Raw genomic sequence first — 24,769 nt, forward strand, 5'->3', positions numbered from 1 at the left:
CTTTCTCGCCCACTTCGGCATGGTAGTCAAGACTTTATGGTTTCCTTGAGGGCAGCAGAGCAGAAATAGCCTGGATTCCGGAACCCAGATTGGGGTCAAATCTTGGATCTGAAACTTACTACAGCGTGACCTTGGGCAAGTCACTTAAACTCTCTGGCCTCCATTTCCCACATGTCTTACAAGGGGATTATAAAAGTGTCACATAAATGTTACATAAATACAAAATCTATGTCCTCAAATCCAGCAGAGTAAGGGACACATAGTAAGTACTTACTAAGGGGTAGTTCCCCTTCCTGAGTCTACATACAGCTTCCTTCCGAAGTGAAGGACCATTGGTGCTTTGTCTGCTCACCTCCTGGATTCATCTTAAGATGTGGAGGAAAGGCATCCTCTGACCAGCACTGTCCTGGGTCCTAGCTTGTGGCTCCTGTCCCAGCTCCCAGATATACCCACTCACTGCCTAGCCAAGCACCTGTCTTCTGTTGCGGATGGCAGGCTCCATCACACATTCTCGTGCTGCCCCTATCAGACATTGCTTAAACACATAATTACAGCCCGGGCTGTGGGTTATTTGCATTCTGCTATTGATGTTAGCATGACAGATTCAGCAGCCGCATCCATAACTCTGCAGAAATGCTCCATTATTCAATCCCAGCGAGCAGGGACGTTGACCATTAAATCAGCTAGCACAATTGAAGGGCTGTGAAAAGTCATGGCTAATTTGAAATTTTATTAGCTATTGCCTGCTCTTGTTTACCACCGAAGCAGACCCTGGAAGCCAGTCTTTTACCTCTTTATAAACACTCTGCTCTGTGGCATCTTGGAAGAACTGCTTCCTGTTCTCTAGTCCTGGGGGGAAGGTTAGCCAGGAATTATTGTTATTATTAATGATATTATATTAAACAATGATGATGATGATGATCACAGGCATCGTGCTAAATGTTTGACAAGGAATGCTTTCAAGAAGTGTGTCGTTGAATCTTCCCAGCTCTGTGAAGCCACTGTTGTCACCATTACCCTCATTTTATTAAAAACAAACAAAACACTATTAATTTGTGAGAGAGAGAGAGAGAGAGAGAGAGAGAGAGAGAGAGATCTATCTCAGACTCCCCGCTGAGCAAAGAGCCCGATACAGGGCTCTATGATCTCATGATCCTGAGGTCATGACCTGAGCCAAAATTAAGAGTCAGATGCTCAACTGACTGAGCTGCCCAGCCGTGTCACCACCCTCATTTTAGAGAGAAGGAACCAGAGGCTCAAAGTGGTGGAGTAACTTGGTCAAATTCCTGTAGTGAGAGAAGGTGCAGACTTGGAATCTGAGCCCAGTTCTTTCTGAAGTATAAAAGGTTCTCTAAGTCCTGAAGAGACCTTTGGGAACTATTTCTTAAGTGGAAAACATGAATTTATGAGTTTTGCTGAAATACCACTCTTCGGTGCCCTTCCGGCTCCTTGGGTGACCTCCATCACAGCACTCATTCCCCCTCCCCACACTCTAATTTTGATTTTCTTTGTCTCCTTCCCCAGACATTGAGTTCCTGGAGATGAGGGCTGTGGGACTCATTTCAGTATCCCTGTGCCTCTTGCTCTAGCTTCTGGCTTTATCTTTGCTTCTGGAATCAGACTTCCCCACATTCCTGTTTTCTTTCCTTTTTAAAAACAAGAAAGGCAATAAATTTTTAAAAAGAAATTGTTGTTTCTTGTGATCAGAGGCCCTTTGTGATCTAATTGGCCATTCTACTGGAAATGAAAGTCTCAGTAAGGGCTCTGAGCTTCAATATGGCTCATCTGTAAAAGGCACAATCAGACGTACCTCACAGGTAGGCTGGGGGATTAGGTGAGATCATGGATATGGAGCACTTGGCATGATGACCAGCATGTAAGTATGTGCTTGGTAAACAAGAACCCCTGTCAGCTCCTTGGCTGGGTGCTTCCCTTGGACAGGTATCCTCACAGTGGACCTGCCTTGGCTCCCTCCCATCGCACATTCCAGGGCTGCCCTTTCTGGATGTAGTTTGGTTTTGAAGAACTGAATTAGATGAAGATGGCTGGAAAGACACAGTTGTCAGTTATGGAAGTGGCAACTCAGGGGACTTGAAGATTGGGGTTCTCTGAAATGGAGCCACATCCCACAAGCAGGGTTTTCATGAGAGACCTGGGACTGGAATGGCTCACCGGTATGCTTCACAGGACAGTGACAATGCCAGGTCAAGGGTTCCATCTGCCTATGCCTTTCTGGGTAGACACTCCCTATTTCTTCACTCAGCAAATATTTGCAAAGTAGTAAATGTGAGCTAAACCTTTGCTAATAGAGATGATCATTGTCAAATGAAGCACCTATTTCAAAAACAAGTAGTAGTGCCCACAAAATTCTTATCAAGGGTTCAGTTTACAAGACAAGCTTTTGTGCAAACCCTTCTATTTTCAAATGCAGCATATGGCAGCCCGATAAGGGCATGTGGCTGTCCTGCAGTAAGAGAGACTCTTCTACACTTTTGTTTTCTTAGGCATAGATGACAGATTTTAGAAGACTCTGGTTAAGAGAAAAAAAGTATGCTTTGAGGACAATCAAATTTTGGGATAGACCACCAATGCATCAATGCATAGTTTTCATGATTGTCCGGTGGGGCTAGTTTGGAAACATTTACATTTTCCAAGGATTTCATATCTTACTTAATTGTATATTCCACACAAGCTGGCTGACTTACCAAATGTTCATATTTTATTTCTATGCTATTATACCCTTATTACGGCAAATAGTGCCTGCCCTGCTGGTGGGTGTCAGGTAACCTTGAGGACCAGGGAATGGGGGACAAGAGAGAAAAACATCCAGGCTAGGAGCCTGAAGAGCCATCTGCTTCCCTGGCTCTGTCACTTTCTCGCCATGAGACCTGGGGCACATGCCTTCCTATGTCTGAGACCTCATTTATTCACGTGCACCCAGGAGAATGTGCCCTGCCAGTCTCTCAGGATCGCTGACGGCTTCCTGGGTTGTGCAGAGTAAGTGAGTCCTTCAGTGAGGTTCTGGTGTCCCCCTCGTGCCTGTGGCTGTTCCCTGGAGTACCCCCTGCAGACGGGTGACATGGCACAGGGATGGCTGAGGTCTGCCATTAGTCACTGTCCTGAGTAGCTTTCTGCTCATTTTGTGATCTTAACAGCTGCCAGTGAGTGGTGGGACCCTGAGTGACTCATCTCTGTATCTGATGTTGGTGGCCCCCTTGGTCAGACAGCCCCCGGGGCTACCGTGCCTGGGGGCTACCCTGCCCCGGTGCCACCTCCTGGCCTTACTGTGGCTCGGGCCCATCTCTCCTGGTGGCCAGCTGGTTGAAACCCCTTCAGAGTGAAAGGTGGGCCCCAGGGTCCCACAGAAGGCTCAGCTAGCCTTCTCGTCTTTACAAATGAGGACGCTGGGGCTTGGGTTAAGTGACTTTACTCAATGTCACCCAGCTTGTGAAGTGAGGCAAAGTTCTGAACTTGGTATCTTACTTTTCTTCAAATCCAGCTGTTGGGACCATCCCACAGTATACATATTTCTCTGTCAATACTTTGGACATTCTAGTTCCTCCACTGAGGCAGGAATGGACTGGTATATTTCTCAACCCCAAATGCAGAGCACAGTGCCCTGCACACGGTGAGCATCTCATTTGTTGAACGCATGAACAAAGGAAAGAATAATTATTTGAGGACCCCGAGGCAAACAGCTCAGTCACTTAGGCGGGGCCATGGGGTGGGGTGGAGGCCAGTCCCCCCTAGGAGGAGCTGATTTCTCTCCTTAGAAAACAGGCACGGGGACAGGCTCGTCCCTTGGGTGTCCATCATGTGGACAGATAGGGAGAAGACAGTCACGCCTCTGCAGGATTCAGCCCTTGGCTCAGCCAGAGACAAGACAGTGCTGGGAAAGAAGGAAGAGATGGGGCTGTGGAAGCCAGAAGGTGGGAACCCAGTTTGGGCTGCTGTATTGTCTGGAAGACAGAATGCTTCAGCGGGGGTTGGAGGGTGGACAGGAGCAAGCCGAAAGAACAGAGATGGGAGCAGGTCTGGCAAATTCAAGGGGAAATTCTTCGTGTTGTAGTTGTCTGCATGCTCCTTACGCTCACGGCCCCATGGACAGCGTATAGCAAGTCCATCTATTTCTCCGTGGGCTTAGCTGCTGCCCCTGCTCCACAGCCCAGCAGCCAACCTCATCTCACTCACGCCCGTAGTGTGGCCACAGAGCGGCTTATGGCAGGCGGTGAACAGCATCCAGGGAGGCCCTGGGGATGGGGGTGGAATGTCCCTCCCCCTCTCTACACATCCGGGAGAAGTTTTTATCATTTGCTATCATAAACTCTGTGCCTTCTTTGAAAAGGCTTGCAAAATCTCTATCTGCCCCTTGCAACACAGGATTTTTAAAGGTCAATTTCTCTCTTGTCTCTTATCACAAGAAACGTGGTTTAGAGAAAGTGGGAAGGGTGACTGAATTCTATGGCTTTCCGTGAGCTCTCCACTCCAGCAATGGGAGATGGGGAGGAGGAGGGAGGGCGGACAGCTTTGTTCTCTGCTTTCCAGAAATTTCTCCTTCCAGATGGCATCTACCAATGATCCGTACTGCAATCCACGATCGTTTTTAATGGGATCAACAGCACCTGAAAAGAGGATCGCACCTTGAAGCTGCTTACAAATTTTTCATCCAAAGGGGTCTGGTGTTTTAAGATTCCAGGGGATTTTATATTCTGGCTTCTTTTTTTTTTTTTTAAAGACCCATTCCATTCTAATCCTAGCTCTCTTGCTGATCCATTGTGTGATGTTGGGCAAATGACTTCAGTTCACCGAACCTCAGTTTCCCTGCATGGAAATGTCTGCCTTGCAAGTCTGTTGTGAAGGGCTGGACATCGTGTCCACAGAATGTCCAGCACAGAGCCTGGCTCTGAGGAATGCTCTCTAACCTATGGCTCTTACTTTCCTTTATGTAAACTTGAATTATTTTCCTTCCAGCAATGAGCATGGAACAGTTTGGTATATGAGTTTTAATCAAGAGATGAAAAAGATCAAAATACATTATTATATAGAGAAACACGTTCTAATTGTAAGTGAAATAACTAGTGTATAAAATTTCATAGAAAGTGTAATTCCAATTCTTAAAAATAATTATTTCTATATGGGTATATATATATTTTTTATAATAAATATCATGCTTTTGTCCATACAGGTAGAAAGGCACAGGAGAATGAGAACTGACATTTGCAGGTGGGGGACTGAAACTTAGAGAAGTTGAAGAGCCCACTCAGGGACATGCAGTCGGCAAACAAGAGAGCTGGGGTTTAAATCCCGGCCGTCTGGGTGTAGATCCTGTATTTTTAATCGCTGTCCTGTGTTGCCTCTCAGGCACTTTGAATGCACCTGCAATCCTCACCGCGACCCTGCAAGGCAGGCATTATTATTCTCATTCCTTAGCCACTTTGTATCTTTGGGACCCAGTTTCACCATTTCAGAATGGGTATGAAATGAACATGTCCCATCAGAGGGTCCCTGCAACAGATGAGAAGACTCATGGGATAGTACTTCATGACCGTACTACATGAACCAGGCACATCCTCTTGTCAAGTGGGGCAGGCACATAGAGGAGCTCACACCCTGTGGTGGGTTGGGGCCTTTCTGCTTGCTGGTCTCACCGGGTCCCTCACCAGCCACTGGTCTGGTGACATCGGGAGGCAAGTCAGGGTGAGGGGAGCCCTGACAGAGGATCAGCAGACTGGGAGTCACTGAGTCACATTCAGAGCCTGTCTTCTGTTTTTAAATCTACACAACAACCACAAATGAAAACAAAAACAAACCAATAACGCTAAACCCAACTCTGTCATACTCTTAGCCCCCCCACCCCCTTTTTTTGGTTTCATAGTTTCAAAACACTGTGACAGCATTCTTAATGAAGCTTGAAATTCAAGTTTTATTTAGAAAGGACTGCTTTAAGCCTAGCAAAGTGGGAAAGAAGAGAACCCAGCCGTTCTCAGGTAACTTGAAGAGCCACAGTTGGGTTTACAATGGAGCCATGTGTCTGAGGTCCGCGCACGCTGAAAAGCTCTGAAAAGCTCTAGTGTGGCCAGACCTCCCAGACCATGGCAGTTTCTGCCACCCATCAGCTGTGTGACTTGGTAAAGTACTTCCACTCACGAAGCCCCAATTTCCTCATTATACAGAAATAGTAAGAGGATAATAATACCACATCCAATGGGCGCTGTTAGGTGAATGCACAATTGTTTTGCAAACTGTAAAATGACATGCAAATTATCATTCTCGGCCTCCAGTCAGCTTTGGGAGCTGTGGTAGCCCCATTTAAATTCGAGTAAGTACTCACACTGCCTTTCTAGGATGAGGATGAATCCCTGTAAGGTCTCAGAGCTCTAGGGTCAAGGGTCCAAGTCCAGGCCTTGAGCCCTAGTCCAGGGTCAAGGGTCTTGGGTCCTAGTCCAGACCAATGTTACTGACTTTCTGTGTGATGCTGACATGTGTGCTATGACATTCCCTTTCTGGAATCTAGTCTCTCTGCCTACAAGATGCGGGGGAGTTGTTTAGAAGGAGGGAGCTAGAGTCTCTGTGCTGTGACTCTTCCAGTCCTGTTACTCGACATTGAACTTGGCTAATCCTTTCTCCAAGCTCCGGAGTCACATCAGCCAAGAACAATCGCTCAGCTAGGCTCTACCACTTTCCGCTCCACCCTGACTTATTCATCATGGCTGAAAGAAAGGCATTTATTCCATTCTGCCTCCACTAGATTTAGTTGTTAGGATAGCAATTTCTTCCAAATGACTGTGGGCTTCCTAAGGGAGAAAGACTGGGCCATGCTCACTGATTCTTTATATCCCCTCAGAAGGGAACATGGTGCCTTGCAGACAATAGGAGCCCAGTAAATGTGTGCTTGACTGAACGGCAAATAGCCCAGTGCTAACTACGGCTCACTCTTGTGATGCCTGTACAGCCAGCCCCATTTCTCCCTCCATGAAAACTGTCCCCATTAGGCCAAGACTCAGAATAAGAGGCCAGTGAGGATAGCCTTGTCCCCTCTAGCGTGTGGGGACTCCCTACAGTTGTTTCATCTCTGCTACTCTATGAAACAGGGATCTTGTGCACCATCTCCTTGGCTCCCCCAGTGGGTGGAGAGTCCATCGAACTGAGAGGACTGTGGGTGAGATGTTTCCTCATTTCACAGTTAAGAACCCAAGGCTCCCTCAAATCTGGTCTCCACAGCTAGTTGTCTTCCCAACCATGATGACCCATGGATGTCTTCCTGGCTAGACTGGAAGTCTCATAGGACAGGGACCACATCACAGTTCCCAGGAGGGTACTGAGGCATTTGATAGTATCAGTTGAATGAGTGGTTGCCCCTTCACCACAGCAATTATCCCACTGCAGTGCAATTGCAGGCTGCTTATCTCTCCCTCCAGACTGTGAACTGCACAAGGGCAGGGACTGTGTCTTATTTGTCTCTGAAGCCCCAGGATGTAGTACAGGGCCTGATGCAGAGCAGACGTTCATTTAATGTTTGTTGAGTGAGTCAACGAACTCCGGTTACAACGCTATCATATGGCTTTGCTAAGAGATGTAAAAGCTCGTTCCGGTCTATAACCTGCTCCATAAATGCAAGAGATATCATCTCCTGCAATTGAGGATTTTCTGATTGTTCTTTTCTAGTTCCTGCTGGTTCATCTTTCAGAGTGGCTGGAGGAGACTCCATTTCCCTGGGGTCTGGATCAACCTCGTTTCCTATGATAGGAAGCTCTTTCACCCACCCACGTTGTAAGGCTTTGGGCTCCTGTGTGCCTGTGCACCATGTAAACACTGGTGAGTTCTAGCACTAGGAGAGCTGGCTGGTCAACAGGATACAGGATACACACGTATTGTGTTATATGTGAGGGAACAGATGAATCTCATTTTATAACCTATTCTTGTATGTGTGCCCTTTCCCCACATTTCTCAAGGACATTCAGTTCCTTTGCTGCCCAGATGTTCAACAGCTGTTTGAGGGCTTGGGCCAAGACTTTGCGTTCTTGACAGGGGCATGACTTCATGGTGCCGCTCTGGTCTCTTTCCTTCTGATTACATGAAATTACCATTGCCCATTAGAATTGTGTCTACAGGCAAAGTGAAGGAGAAGGCTGAGGAGTGATGCAAATAATTTAGGCTAACATCTCTATCCTATGAAGAGGATATCCTATGAAGAGCAAATATTATCGCACTTTTTCTTGCCTGGAGACAGGGATGCTTGGTGTCCCTCCATGTCTTGCCCTGCCTTTGCCCATGGTGATCTCTCTGATCATAAAGCCCCTTTCTTTCCAGGAAATACCTGCCTACTCGAGCATCACCTTCTTGGTGAATGTGTCCCTGCTCCCACACCAAATAATATAACTCTGCAAGGCACTCACACTGTCCACTGGCACTTCACCTTGGGTTTTTCCTCCCCCATCTGAATTCCTGGAGTGCAGCGACAAGACTCTGTCATCTCCATGCCTGGCCTAGGACCTGGACCCAGAAGAGGAACTCTGGATATTTACTGAGCACAAGAATTAATGGACACTGGGGGATCCCTGGGTGGCTCAGCAGTTGAGCATCTGCCTTCAGCCTATGGCGTGATCCTGGAGTCCCGGGATTGAGTTCCACATCGGGCTCCCTGCATGGAACCTGCTTCTCCCTCTGCCTGTGTCTCTGCCTCTCTCTCTCTCTCTCTGTATCTCTCATGAATAAATAAACTCTTTAAACAAACAAACAAAAAAGAATTAACGGTCTTGGTAAGTTTCAGGTTGATTAAGGGACATTTCAACCCTGCAAGGTCTCAAGAAGAGAACTTGGATCCACTGTCTCTGCCTGGGTACCAAGGTTCAACCCCTCAAGCTCCTTGTTGACAATGACTCCACTGGGCCCAGATCTGGATGCATGGGCTTGATCACCTCCTGGGTGCAGGCAGCAGGTGATGGACCAAAAGCCAGTTCAGACAAAGGTTGGTAGTCTGAAGTAGCCCTTTCTGGGCTGCTGGAGCCAACTGAAGGCAAATCAATTAGAATACGCACAATAAAGATGTGTGGCCTTTTAATCCATACAGTGCTCTGAGATTGCAGAGCCACTCTAAGGATAAAATTCCCAGAGGTTGGGGTGCTGAGTAGGTGGCCTGCTGATTTTATACTCTGTGCCACATACTAGAAAGTCCCTGAGCATCCATATGGAGTAGCTGCATAAACACATTTGGACCAGGGCAGCTGTCAGGCCATTGTTAAGAGAGGAAGGGTCGACTGTTTAAAATTTTTTTTCATTTCTCTGTCTTTTTAGTCTCTCTTACTCACCCCTGAGATTAGGAGAGTCAGGAAGAATCAGCCTATCTTCCAAGAGGGAAAGTAGAGCATATCATGATTATATTCATCCAAGTAGCACAACAGAAAAAGAGAAGGCTAATTCTAGGACTAATCTATGGATTGGAACTATCCTCATACTCTAACTGTCCCATTTCACAAATAGGGAGTGTGAGGCCCAGAGACATCAAGTAACTTGCTTAGGGATACACAGGGGGTCAATGGGGATTTAGGGATTGGAAACCTGATCTCTTCTCTCTCAGCAAAGAAACATGCCACAAGTCCAGGTCTTTCTTCCTTAGGGTCTGGACAACGCAGCACTTGAAGAAACCCTATCAACTAAGACCAGTTCTGTTATAAACCCACAGGGACAGAGGGTGTGGGGGGAAAGGTGGCTTAGTGATGGTTACTTCCTGAATCAGGGGAGAAGGGATCTCAGCTGAGGGTAACTCAATCTCCCTCCACTGAAGATGTGTCCTTTCTGCTATTTTCTATAATACAAAACTAGACGGGCCTCTTCTTGTCCATTTCCAGTGAGGGGGATTTCATAACTTTGCCAGGCAAATCCTCCCACTATTGAATTGCTAGAAAATTCTTCCGTATGCCTTCTCCCCTCCACTGGCTGTCAGATGGCAATTAATTTCATTTACACTAGTTCATTTAAATTAATTAAGATGGAACAACAAGAGACATGTACTCATTCCTTAGGCCACACCTGCAGTTTTATGCCTCCCTGGCAGGTCTCGCTAACTGGACAGCTGGTGTGCTGCTGGCCTGCGGGCCCGGTGGTGCCCACCCTCAACCCTGGGCCCCAACCCGACCCCCACTGGAGCTGCATGGAGTCCCCAGGTGCTGGAGCCCTACCTCCATCATTGTCTTTGCCGTCACCACAGGCGGTTTCCATGGATGTGTCACAGCCGGCTCCCCTCCAGCCCAGCTGGCAGACGCAGTGCCACCCATTCAGGTCCAAGGTACATCTGCCATTGCCGTTGCACAACCCAGGGCAGCCCTCTGCAAGGCAAAGCACACAGCATCAAGGTCTGATCGTCTGCAGCCACCTGTGGTCACACACACTCACGCTCTTCCTGCCTGCTTGGAAAACATGCTCACATTCGCCGGCGCGTTGATGCCCTCAGCACCCAGAGAGGTCAGGATTGCTGAGAACTGCCACTCTGCCAAGGACACTCTGAGGTAGAAGGACTTGGCAAAGGCCGCACGTTAGCAAGGCCAGGAAGGTGGCCCAGTTGGGAAGTGGTGGCGATAGGTCTGAAGTCGCACCTTCCACATCAAATATCCCCCGACCCCTTTCAAAAGTGATCAGGATTCCCAAGAGTGAGTCAGTGGATATGAGCCTGACAGAATGTAACTGAAGGAAACTTGGACTTGATCCTTCCTCCATGTTCACTCTTCTGTGTTTCTCCTGTTTCCGGGGGGTGTTTGGAACAGAGGAACCCCTTCTCTGTTTACTCCTTATGTTCCTCTCAGCACTTCTGGGGCTTATCCTAGAAGGGCTATCCTGTTTTCAGCACTTGTTACTGGGTCAAGTATTGTTGTACTGTTACTTGTACTGGACCCTAGGCTTTTCATTCATTTTGTCCTGTTTTCTCCTAAACAACTGTCTTTGCTTTGAGGAAGAGTCCTTGGGTCTTTTTCTGCCCATCTTATCTATAGTCACTGAGAAGAGGGTTCTGCACACAGAGGAACCCCAATGATTGCCATGAGAGAGACTAGCTAGGGCTGTGATTGCAAACACAGGGACAGGTGGGGCTGCCCTTCCCTGATCTTGCTCATCCGTACATCCATGTGCCTATCTGTCCTTTATCAAGCACCTTCTCTGGGCTGACACTGGAGGTACAGAGAAGAATAAGACCTATTTCTTATTCTTGAGGAGCATGCAGCCGGTTACCTATCAAAGGAGACAAATTTGTAGGAGCCAAATATTTCACTGCTAAAAGCCCTCAGGGAGATGTACAAAATATGGTGGGAACCTGATACGGGAGTGGCCATCTGTCTGAGAAAACCTCGGGTGATTTCATCAAGAAGGTCAGGCGATGTTTAGATTCAGCCTTGGTTCTGCTTTGCCCATATCATAAGGTGGGGAGTTATTCTTACTACTCAAGTAGATTTACAGGTTTTTTATTACTATCTTTTTAAACCCTTCTCTCTGAGTTCGTGGCTCAGAAATCTATGTCTGAGAATCTGTTTTTACATGGTTCACTTCAGCTTCTATTTGGCACTTGGTTTTCATTCAAATCTTCATTTTAACACCTGCCAACTCCTTCCTCAGAGCGGCTATCAAAGAACACCTTTCACTGGCCTGCCTTCTGTGTCTTCTCTCTGGTCCTGCTCAGTCTTGGGGAAGGGTATGGATGTGAAAGTCATCTATAAAACTTAATTTATTATTATGAGCAGCAAACTGCTACAAATATGGCTACAGAGTAAATTTTCTGCCATGAAATAACTGAAAATTGACCCATTATTCTTAAATGGGGCCAGTGTGAATGTAGCTGTCCAGTACAAGACATAGGCCAAGGTAGAGACTCACTGAATGACCCATCAATTAGAATATAAAACCTTAGTGTTTCAAGGGCTGTTGGTAGTTGACTTTTATTACAAAGTAAAAGGAAAGAACATGTTCATTTGTATCTGAGATGTTCAGACAGCAACCAATCAATCACTCTGGCTACTGTGTTGGTCATTCAAAGGAAGAAACATTTATTGACTGTGGACTCCAACCTAAGAGGGATCTTTCCAGAAGTTTAGAAGCAAATATAGACTATGTGGTCTTTGCACAACAGAAGCCTGTTGGGAAAGGTGGGAAGCCACCAGCACAGCTACCCCACAAGTTACTGAGAAAGCAGTTGTAAAAGCGCAGGAGCAGTGCTGTGGCATGCAGGTGATCACCCAGGCATCCTGACCTGGCAGCGGACACTAGCTACCCTTCCTGGTTTATACAGTTACAGACTCTCTCTTTCTCCAGTTAGTCCCATTTAAATGTTTATCCATCCAGCTGGGACTGGCTTTCAATTGAGCCTCATTTATATTTGAAATCAGTCTTGGAGGAAGGAAGTAGAGTCCAACTGGTAAGAATGGTAGTAGATTCCTTTCTCTTGCTCTAAGATGTAGCCTCCTGTCAGCCACAAAGAGCACCTCTTGTGTAAGAGTACAAGATTGGAAGCCCTATCAGTCTGGTTTGCCACTCAGTGGTTTTTATGACCCACGCACCTTATATAATTTCTTTGGGCCTCAGCCTACTTACAAAATGGGGTTGCTCAGGGGACTAAATAAGATAATGTATGAATGATGCACAAAGCCTGATATACAGCTTGAAGACAATATCTGGATCTTCTATTGACCTTCACCTTCTATTTTGAGTAGAAGGCATATAGTATAAGTTGTACCCATAACCTCATATAGGGCTCACAGAATGGCAACATAGAAATGTGAGGTGCTTGTCTAGATCAGACTCAGCCAACTTTGTCTGTGAAGGTCCAGATAATAAATATTTTAGGCTTTTGAGCCATATGGTCTTTGTTGCAATTACTCAAGTCTGTTATTGTAGTGGGAAAGCAGCCAGATGTAACTTAAAAATGAATGATGGTGTGTTCTGATAAAACTTTATTTGAAAGTAAGTGATGGACCAGATTTGGTCAGTTTGCTGGAGTTTCCACCTCCCGGTTTAGAGGCTTCAGGACAGTGATACAATGACAGTTGACATCTACTGAGGTTTTACCATGGATGGCTTAACTACATATTATTGTTAAATTAAATGACTTTTTGTTATTTTTTCAGATCCTGATTTTCTAAGGCAGTTCTAATTTCACTCCATTTAATCTGAAATCGTATATTAAAACCATGTCCTGTAACACAGTGTGGAGTTTGGAATTGGGAAGACCTCAATTCAAATCCCCATACTACCTTTTTAGTTACTATCCACGGGATGACTGGCAAATTATTTAACTCTATATGCCTCAGGATTGCCATCTGTAAAATGGAGATAATACCTAACTCAAAATGTTGCTGAGAGGATTAATGAGATAATGTATGTCAATTATTTAGCACAGTGGGTAACATAAGCAGGCATTCAATAAATGATAGCTGCTATTATTATAATTGAATTAGTTTGTCTTAATGTTGTATAACTTCACCAAGAAAGTCACAAACTAGAAAATAACCTTTGCTGGTCCCAACTGTATGATGTTTGGGTCAAGAGCTATGGTCCTCATAAATACAAACCTTGCCAAAGAGAGCTGAGATAAGCCCAGCAATGGGGGTTAACATGCAGCTCAGTGGGGAAGCAGCAAGATGGGTTCAAGGCCATGAGTCCCGACTCAGGCCCACTGCTTCATGTTTTCCTACTGCTCTGTTCTCCTTGGAACAGAGTGTATGTAAATTATTAATTTTGCAATTAGTTTAATGTCTTATTCCTTCCATTAGAATATAAATTCCATAAAGGCAGTGTTGGATCTAACCCAGTGCCTTGCACACAGCAGGTACTCAATGGGTATTTGTTGAAATGAATCAATGAATGAGACAGGAGACCTAGGTTCTGGTACCTGCTGCCTAGCTTGTGGGGTTGCTGCATAGTTACTTATCCTGTTTTGGTTTCAATTTTCTTATCTATAAAATGAATGTTTAGATGAGATGATGTGTTAGGTCCTCCCAGTACAACTAACTCACTAGATAGGGTCAAAACAACTTTAATTTTGATGATACTGTTATTAATTTCAACGAACTTTACCCAGCACTTACTGGATGCCAGGCAGGTGTGTATTAATTCTAGGGAATACAGAGGTGAGATATATCCTCCACCCTTAATAATTTTATATTCTAGTTGCCTATATCTTATTTTGTTCCAGGAAGGACTTACAATGGGTCTACTAATCTCAAACAATACTTCCCAAAGTGAATTTTGTGGAATGCTAGTTCTATGAAATCCTCAAAAACAAGCTTCTGTGGTCAAATAAGTTTGGAAAATATTTTATCCTATAATCTTATTCTAGAAAGTCACACTGAATATTAATACATTAAAGGCTTTGAGAGTCTTAACAAGAATAAAGAGACTTGCTTATTTGATTATCAGAGCATTTTCCAATATGACATCAGAACTTTCTTTCCCCTATAACCACTTATGATAATGTGGAATCTTCCATTCCACAAAACCCTCTTTAGGAACCCCTGCTCTAGTGAGCTCGTCTTAGCACATCATGTCTAGTGCACACATTCTGTGGTACTCAGACTGCTTCAGGGGGCAGGTGTTCTTGGGGAGGGTAAGCTCTATATGTGAAATCACAGGAACATTTTAAAAACTGTTAGTTTCTTCAAATGGACCAAGTTATACCCTGGGGGTCTGCACTGTCCTATCGGTTTTAGGGTTTCAGAGGGACTCTGAGTACCTGTGGGTTACATGAGGTTTGCACTCAGCCAGCAGTTTGCTTCTGGAGTAATCGTACCCCCATTAGCCAGTATGAGGAAGCCTCCTCTGGGGTGACTTGCTGACTTACTTAAAGCAATATGCCCATCCTTACCCACCACTAAAGCTCATTAATTCTACAAACTCCTGAAACTCATCAATAATTCAGAGAACCCAACTGACATTAACAATCCCCTCTGGAAGGACTCACATCAGGCATTTTCTAGAGCCAAAATAATGTAATTTCAAGGTTTAGAGAAGCCCTAAGCTTTTCAAAAGAAAAGATGCCCTTTAAATGACAAGGGACCGCTTTATCTTCAGCCTTCTGCGTAAGCCTATAAAGAAGTCCCCTTGAAGCTAGCATCAGGTATGACAGGAAGACTTTCTGAATCCTTGAAGATAGTTTTTAGTTAAGTGGCAGAGGGGCTGTGTAGCGACCCTATCATATATCGGAATGTCCCATTTTTTTATGGTTCTCTTTCCAGTTCTCTTGTACTTTTTCACCCCTACAGTCACTTCTCTAGACAAGGTTGGTCACATCATCTCCCATCTACATGATGGCAAGAGTCTCCTCATTGGTCTCTTTGCCCCCAAACGTTCCCCCTGAGCTCTTGTTCCCCAATATGGTCAGACTGATTTTTCAAAATCACAGATGTCATCAAGTCATCATCCTGCTTTAAAAAACCTTTCTCAGGCAGCCCAGGCGGCTCAGCGGTTTAGCACCTGCCTTCAACCCAGGGCCTGATCCTGGAGCCCCAGGATCGAGTCCCATGTCGGGCTCCCTGCATGGAGCTTGCTTCTCCCTCTGCCTGTGTCTCTGTCTCTGTCTCTCTCTCTCTCTCTGTGTGTGTTTCATGAATAAATAAATAAAATATTTTAAAATAATAAAAAAAAAGCCTTTCTCATATGCTTCTGCTAAAGTTCACAATCTTGGTCTACAAGGCACTGCCTAAGTTGGGGTGGGGGGTTTCTTCTTGCTAAGTGGCCCCTGAACTTCCCCTATCATAACCCTCATCAAACTTGTTGGAATTATTTGTTTTATTAGCATCTACTCTGCTAGACTGCTGGCAATACAAGAGTAGGAAGCATTTCTGTTGTGTGGTATCCATATTTCCTGGCACTTAGGAGGAGTTTGACATCTTTGTTAAGTGCATGTTGGTTCTTTAGTCTCTAGTGATGCAAATGGAAAACAAAGAACCAAAGTTGGCTTGTCTTGGCTGTCATGATACTCTACTCTGACAAGTCCTTAGTTTGTAGGGTAGAGGTCTCTGAATTTTTTTTTTTTTTTTTTTTTTTTTTTTTTAGGATTAGTATCCATTATACCAGAAAAGTCAGCAGGATGGGGGCCTGGTTCAAACCCAGATTTTGGTAATTGAACATTTGTCTTTTAAAACAAGTTATGATTCATTGGCCTAATCCAAACAAAGGTCTGGTGATATTTTCTGAACTAAAGATAATAAAATGGTGGTTTGAGAGAGAATGTTTCACTACCTAGTGAGGGTGCCAGTTTGGAAGGCATGGTTTGGAGGAAGAATATTGGAAATTATGGGACATTCCTGGTGACTGCTGATAGAAGGAGAGAATGTTGGAAATATGGATTAGGTCAGGAAATTAAAAATCCTGGTGGGCTAGAAGTGTGACCCAGGGTGGGCCCCTCAACTACTCAACTTCAATTTCCTTTTCTAATAAAATGAGTATAGTTATATCTGCTCCCATAAAAAAATTCAAAGGACTTAAGACTCATGGATATGAAAAATATTCAGATAGTAGGAACAAATTCTACCAAATAGATGGTAACATTATTAAATTGAACCCTTACTGAAGATTCCTCTGATAATGATTATGTGAAATGCCTATTTTAAAGAGGCTCACAGGTACAACTCTCTCTTTCCAGAATGACTGTACTCTCAGGGGAAGACCAGCATATAAGATGCACGGGACCTTGCTTCTCAACACCAGGCATCCATCTGATGGGTCCCACTAACACCTTTCCTGTACTTGACAAAGATGTTCTGGTTGGAAAGCATTTAGTCATTCATGTTTTGCCTAAACCTTTTCCATAAGTTTTAGACAATGGTTGCTATCTCTTATTAAAAGCCAAGTTAACTGTTTTCTCGACAATTTGGAAAATTACTCTGGCTAATGAAGTCCTCCAAATTAGGGGTGAGAATAAGAATGTGATGATAAAATAGCATCGCTAACATTTACTGAGCATCATCCCTGCCCGTGTGCTAAGCATTTTACATGCAATCGTTTGCTTAATCCTCATGCCAACCCAATGATGTAGGTCCCATTACCAAGTTCATTTTACAAGGACTCCCAAGTGAGGGGAGGTTAAGTAACTTGCCCAAGGTCACTCAGTTAACTGTTAGACTTGGGATTCATTCTCAGGTAGTCTGACGCTAAAGTACTTGTCTTTAACCACTGAGCACATATCCTGTGCCACGTGATATGTTAGGACTTCAGGACAAAAAGATGAATGTGGCATGATATTTCTCGTCGGGAGATTTGGATTTCTTTTAGGTGCAAACATACCTGACCTTTCTCAGATTTATTCTTAGAATAATAAGGCCGATTTGGAAAATGAGGCACTGCCTAGTTAATGAAGATGTTTAACATGGAATTACTTTGCCTGAAAGGGAACACTCCTCAAACAGAAAACTTACCAAACCCGGGCCTTCTCTGAAAAAGAATAAAAAAAAAATCCCAAACAAACAGATCATCTACTCCCTGAGGTCAGGGATCTGTTTCCCCAATGCTCCAGAGCCTGTCACAGTATCTAGCACACAGTACTACTACTAGTGGGAGCTCCATATGTGGTTGTTGGATGAATGAATATGGTGACAGTAATGTAATGTAGTTGCTGAGATTTCTTAGCTTGCTCTGGGGCCTCTTCTTTTCTCAGGTCACCCACCCTGGTCCTCAGTATCTTAATTCTGATGGATTAGGAGCTGTAAGGGATGAGCAGGGTGATATAAGATAGGGCAGAAAGATTGAGGGGTATATGTGTGTATGGGCAGGGAAGGACAACAGCACAATGGTAACAGATTGAACACCTTAGGGGGAAGAATGACACTTCAGGTATATCAACCACCTTGTGACCAAAAACCCCATCCTTTGGGCAGTGAATGCTGTGACAAAGCTGGGGAATGTGGCAGCATCTAGACACCATGCTTATGGGGTGTATATACATCTCTTATATACACATTTCTCCTTTTATGCTCATACACAAACACACACACAAAGACAAAAGGAAAATAGAGGAAGGAAGACCATACCTTTAACTACCCTATCCAGATAGTGCGCTTGGGGAATAAAAGACAGGATATTTAAGGTAGGATCAAGTAAGTGCAATATTGCCTGCCATGTAACCATGCCAGGTGCTGAGGGGACACAGGGGGATGGGCCCCATGTTTGGGACAGACCTGCCATGGTGGGAAAAATAAAACCAAAGACATGATGACATGAGAGAGGAGGGAGAGCAAGCACATTTTCCAGGAAGGGTCAAAAGGAACTTCAACTCATTCTACGATCCAGGAGTTTGGAAATGTGATCATATATAAGAAGGCATATGGATAGGGAAAACAGGAGAAAAAGAAGGATGGGAAGCTGCAAAAGTGGCCATGCTCCTGCTCTATCAGATTTGTTCAACTTTATGGAAAACTAGAATTTGTCCTGTGTCTACCCAGAGCAGCATCCAACTTCCCGTTGGAGGAAGCAGCCATATAAGAACAAGTGCACCTTGTCTGGGCAGAGGGGTTTCCAGAGAGCTGGAACCTAGAAATATGCAAAATTGGAATCCCCTTTGATACACACTAGGGAAGTGGGCTGAGTCTTTGGTCAAATATACCGTGAGATTATCTGTTTGCCATTCTTGAATTTGCCATGGACACATGTGCCCACACAGACTCGAATGCAGAATGCTTGGTGTTCTAAGTAAGATGCGTTTCTCCTTTGTGCATCTTACACAGAATGTAAGGTGCAGGTCAATGGATGTCACTGTGAGGAACAGGAAAAGAAAAGAACACCTGCCCACTTCTCAATGCTCATTCGCTCAAAGAATAGAACGATGTATGCTTTGTTTTCCAATGAAGGGGTTGCATCCAAGCTTTGAAGTACTTGGCAATCTAAGGTTTTGCTTCTCTGTGAGGATGGATGTCAAACACTGCCCTGAAATTAACTCCACAGTGCTTATATGTGACTGTGTGTTGAAAGCAGGGCAGTCCTCTTCGTTCCCAGCATCAATCAGTATTACTATCGCATCTTCCCCACCTGGGCTCCTCATGGCTATTTGAGGAGCTTCCTGCCCACCCTTCTCTCTACAGCTCCCCAGCATGTGCTCCTACAATTGCCAGACTAATGGTCATCTTCTGAAAGGCCTGATGCTTTCTGCCAGGTGGGCCTCCATCCTCAGCTTGATTTCACATGTGAATTCAAAGTCCATAAGTAGGCCTGGACTGTAATGCTAGGGTCTTAGGTGGAAGCCCTGGGGTTCTAGAAACTGTAAGAATATTCTTCCTTTCTTCATAAAAAGCATAAATTTTATTTTTTCAGTTCATTGGGTAGGACAGACACTGTTGCTGGTCATCAATATATATTTGCCTCAGAAGACGGGTGGATGAGAGGCTATGTTTCTAGTTGAGGAATCCACATGGTCTCTGTTTCTAGATGAAATATGCTCCTGGAGGCTGTCATGCCAAGTGGAAAATTGGGAAGAGGAGATTTTAATGGGGCCTGCGTGCTTTCCCTTCATTCTTACAGACGCTCTGGAGCCCACAAGAGCACAAGATAAAAGAAAGGAAGGTGGAGGAGAATGGTTTATTAAAGCAGAAGTCCATAAACAAAGCTGTGAAATGCTGAACAATGAAAAATAGGGCCAGTTCACAGGTAGCATGGCCCAGGAAGCATTTCTGGCTAAGGTGAACACTGTCTTGATTCTGGATTCTTCTGTCACACCTGTCTTACTCAAGTTCATTCATCTAATTTTTCAGAGTGACCTAAAATTTCTTAGACATCACCTCCCATGCTATGTCATCTGAGAACAATGATATCTAGGATCTCCTGGACCTCCTGGCTCAGCCGATGCTCTTAGCTTTCAGATCGGTTGAGTTTTGAAGAGAGTCATGATCTTAGATTGTTGTAATAACTGAACCCAGCTGCAGAAAAGCTTGGGTTTCTCTCACAGGGTTGGAGATGATGACCAGGCTGGGTGAGACACCATCAGTGGGATCCAAGTGGCCATACTGCCATGCAGCATCTGCTCTGAGGGAGTCCTTTCATACATACAACCTTGCTTCTCTCCAAACTTAGTGGTGATAGCCTGGCTCTGGTGATGAGGACAGATTATATTTACTCTGCAGGCTAATCTCCCCAAGCCTAGGGGCTGACTTCACAGAGCTCTCTCTTCTAATGTCATTTTTTTTTTTGCCATTTCATTTTTAAGAGCAATGGTAATAAAGATCTATATTAAATGTGAAGATGTTTCTAATACCTTTTAAAGATCCTTACTAGTTTCTCTAGATCACAGGCATGAAGAGTATCCAGTGGAAGTGACTGAGGCAGACTCAAGTTGCAATCAATGCTGTGGGTTTCAGGAGACAAATATGGGCATTTGAAACTTCAAATTCTGGCTCCATAGACCACTGTCCTTTCCTACACAGTGACCTTGAGACACAGTGTAAGTCCAGAAGCTGATAATGGCCAGTCAATACCAAATCCAAGAGTTTTCTAGAAACAGAATAGAGCTTCCTTCATTGAAGATGGAAGGGGTAACTGGATCTTTGGAGTCCAATGCCATTTATTTATAAAAGCCATGCAGAAGTCCATACTGTGGTCCATGCTTCTATTGTTTGAAAATCTTGGTACATATGTCCTTGAGTATAGCCACTTAAAAATTCATCATATTTTAAAACAGTAACTTTTTTTTAAGATTTTATTTATTTATTCATGAGAGACACACACAGAGAGAGAGAGAGAGGCAGAGACACAGATAGAGGGAGAAGCAGGCTCCTTGAAGGAAGCCCGATGCGGGACTTGATCCCGGGACTCCAGGATCATGCCCTGGGCCAAACGCAGGCCCTAAATCACTGAGCCACCCAGGCGTTCTTAAAACAGTAACTTTCAGAAAAGATGACACAAAGTCCATGAGTTTGCACTGCAGATGATGGATTCAGAACTTCATAGAATTCCTTCACCTTTCTCCCCAGGACTTAGGGATGAAGATGATGACAGAGTCATCTTTCCTCTTAGGCCATGCTTATTTTTTCAACCTTACACAATGTTTCTTGTGCTCCTTCTCTATTCCTGTCACTATTGGGAAGCTAGAGACAGGGGTGGCGCATGAGTCTGTGAGGTCTTATAGTCTCTTCAGCATTTCTATGCCCTTCAACATGAAAACTACTTCTTCTTCTTCTTCTTCTTCTTCTTCTTCTTCTTCTTCTTCTTCTTCTTCTTCTTCTTCTTCTTCTTCTTCTTCTTTTTTTTTTAACATGAAAACTTCTTTCCTTGACTTGCCTTTTATCAATACAAGTTTCCAAATCTTTCTCTTAGGGTAATCCCAAGAAGCTTCAGGGGCCCTCTGTCAAAGGCTGTGGAGACCATGGCACAACGCTCTTCTCTGTCATTGTCTGGGACCCTCAGTTGTATCACTGGTACACATTAGGCCATATTAAGCAAAGATTGTTACAGCAGGTAATGGTTAGGATGGTTATAATAATATGAACTTCTTCAGATGTTTGACAAACCATCAGTGAGATGTTCTTATTAAGATCTTGGATATATTAATCCCTTTCTCTTGAGTGAAGGATCAGTGAGTAAATGGCCATTGGCACCCACCTGAGAGGGACTCACAAAGCTTTACTAACCTCCTTAAAGTTTCCCACCCCTACCACGTGTGGGCTAACATCCCCCAGAACCATCAACTCATCAAGCTCTTGTTCTGATAACTTGGGGTAGATCCCTGTTCATTTTCTCTGTCCTTGCCAGCATCTGTCCTGTTAGGTCACAGGTCCTGTTGTGAGAGAGTGCTTTTAAGGACAAGGACAGGGTACTCACATTGGCTCTGACACCCTGTGAGGGTCTTAGAAGCTCTCGGTTAAGGACAGTCTGATTACAAACAAGGAACCGGAGAGCCACCATTCAAAAATAGACAAAGAACTCCAGAAGATTTCTTTCAGTTTTTCTAATCTCTCTTTATCATGAAGTCTGGCTGGGCTTACTTAAGTAACTGCATCATCACAGTATTATTTTGATCTTTACTCCCAGAGGAGGATTTGTGTAATAATCAAGATTTATATGATTGGACAGCTCTCCTGAAGCCTAGTAAATATTTCTGTGTATCTGGCATCTTGAACAGTCACAGCTTTGGGGTCAAGGTTGGAATTTTACAAATGTAATCAGAAGTTGGCATTTCCCACATGTGTTTTGAGATTTTATAGACAAGGGGTTACTGAAGTGAATAAAATAACAATTGTAGAAGTGACCAGAAATGATAGTACTGTTTTCAAAGAAATTGAAAAAAATTAGACACCTTCTCAAATTTAACTATGATTTTTAGCTTTCTGTAAAGAATTGGGAGGGCAAGCCCCAGGCTTGAGACCCATGAAATTCCTGAAAAACACATCTCCAAATATGTTTTTGATGACTCTGTGCTGACCATGTCCTTGAGAAACAGAGCCACGTCAATTCATCTGACCTTAACGTCTGGATTAGGAAAACAGAGTTTCACATGTGCACGTGGGAGCGTTACTGATAAGTGAGAGTAGAAATGAAAAATCCCTTCTTATTTGTGGGCTATTTTTAGGAGCAGGATAACTCAAGTTTTGGGATGATGGGTGTGTAGTTCTGTGGTCAGTGGAGGAAGAGGAGGCCAGGACTTCATCATCCCTGGAGGCCTCCTCCAGCGTCCCCCATTCAGTGATTCAGGGAAGGAGAACATGAAGCCCCTAGCAACCATGTGGTCTGTTCCTGGTGCTTTCACCAAAGACCTTTCTTGAATATGCAAAGAGACACATAACTCCTCACCTAAGGAATTAGGATTCAGTGTGAATAATCTTGCTTTTTGACAAAAATTCTGTCATTAAAGAAGATGCTACTGTCCATTTCCCTTTTGTTCTGAAAACCAACCTCCTTTGAGAAAAATCAAGTAGCTTCCATAAAAGAAAAGATGGACCAAAGCCTCCAAAAGGAGCTATTTAATTCTTGCTATAACAATCTGCTCCAGGAAACGTCACTGGGGTGAAAAGATTCTTATGCCGGGGACTTGACCATAAGGAGCCAGACTTGTCTTGTTGTTTAATGCCAGCTGGCAGGTGATCAAATCATTCTTTCCTGTTTATGGAGGCGGTGGTGTGTAAATAAACAGGCCCTCCTCTCTTGTTTCTGCTGCATGGAGGTCTTTGAATCAGCTTTTTCTCTGGTGTAGGACATAACTAGACTACAGCACATGAGCTAGCTGCGCTATTCTGACCTCTTGTATAGGAATGAAATCTGACAAGAGAAAATGTAACACTTTGAATTTCTCACTTTTCACATCAACAGCTTCTTTTCCTTTCCTAAATGTTCCCCGAAGGGAGTGAGGCTCCTGGCAATATAAGAAGGTACTCCTTGTTTCTATCAAAGATTCAAAAAGGGCTTCTCCTTCTTTCTATTCCAAAAGGAAAAGGAAGGCACCACCATTGTTTCTCTCCTTTGCCTTTCCTACCTCCCCTTTCACCAGACAAGGTTACTGAAGTGTTCCTTGAGCGCCGAGGGTTTCTCACTGGGGATGCAGCTGGCCACAGGCAGAGACCCACAGAGAGCAAGGTGCCATGCAGGGACATTAGACAGGGACAAAGGAAATGCTCACCACGGAATGAAAGGTGATAGTATTCTGAGCCAACGTCCTTTCATCTGCGCCACTATGACTAGTCCATTACTTCTTCAATGTCCTGTGACATTTTTCTGGTATTTATGACTGCCAGCCTCCCTCTTGAATTGTGCACATTTACCTTGATGCATTTCTTATCTGGAGGGGAAAAAGCATCTGCAATCCCAAGGAGGAATTTGCTCTTAAGGAGTGACAATGGGTATGCGGGTGTGCAGGGCTAGGGGGTGTGGGGGGGGGAGGGGATGCTTTGACATCTTGGCATCAAAGCACACAGGATGGTCTTCAGGCCAGGCTGATGAACACCCATAAGACGGGAGATGTAGCACAGCCTGCCCACCAGCCTGTCGTGAATCATCTGGGATTGGCCTCAGGGAGAATTTCCTGAAATCCCTCATCATCATTTGACTGAGATGAGATGCTTTTATCTTATAAAAGTCAGACATCCGTAAACTTTTTGGAACTTGGTAAGGTGAGCTGAGGGCTCTATAAGCAAGTGAGAGAAAACAGAATGTACTTTCTCCAGGCTCTGCTTTTGGTTTTAATGGGGATGGTCCCCCTTCTGGGCTGGGAGGCTAAAAGGTCCTCAGTTACGTCAAAAGTGGAGTTTAAAAAAGAGCCCCCCCCCCCAGGTAACCAGGGCCACTTCACATGAAGGGGTGTCCAGGACAATCGTAAGACAGGATGACACTGACACGAAGAAGCCACCCAGAGGCGTGCAGTTAAGGCACTGTGGCACCTTCTGCTGGGGACAAACCGGGGCGGCGGGAGGAGGGGAGGCTGTCCTTGGCTCTGAAGTGGCTCACTTAAGAGTCTGGGGTGGGTGACAAGGTTCGCAGCTCTGAGTGCAATAGTAAAGAGGAGGCACAGGCTCGGAAGGTTGTAAACCAGATGCCTTGTAGAAAACCTGGACTCTGTCCTGTGGGCCACAGAGCAAGCAACTGGTGTGGACACCTTACACCAACACCAAAGCTCAGGAGACTAAGCCTCAAATTCCTGTTCTACTTCTTACAAGCTAAGTGACCTTAAGCCTTGGGTCCCTGAGAAGGAGGGAATAATACGTGTGCCTTCACAGGGTGACTCTTTGGAGTGTAGAATAATGCAATTAAGAGTCCTTAGCACATGCTTGGCACATGGTTAACACTCAAAAATCAGAAGCCATTATTATTGTTAATAAAT

At 44.6% G+C, this 24,769-nt stretch overlaps 1 protein-coding gene across 9 annotated transcripts in view; it reads right to left on the bottom strand.

The window, feature by feature from the left end:
* TENM4 (teneurin transmembrane protein 4) overlaps window positions 1–24,769 on the bottom strand; it is a 733,541-nt gene that overhangs the window by 98,382 nt on the left and 610,390 nt on the right. For all 9 annotated transcript variants that reach the window (XM_055320381.1, XM_055320386.1, XM_055320385.1 and 6 more), the window contains one exon: window positions 10,179–10,325. In XM_055320381.1, coding sequence (XP_055176356.1) covers window positions 10,179–10,325 — 147 coding nt within the window. The remainder of the gene's footprint in view (window positions 1–10,178; window positions 10,326–24,769) is intronic.

This window comes from Nyctereutes procyonoides, unplaced genomic scaffold (assembly GCF_905146905.1).
Source record: "Nyctereutes procyonoides isolate TBG_1078 unplaced genomic scaffold, NYPRO_anot_genome, whole genome shotgun sequence".
NCBI classification, from domain to species: Eukaryota; Metazoa; Chordata; class Mammalia; order Carnivora; family Canidae; genus Nyctereutes; species Nyctereutes procyonoides.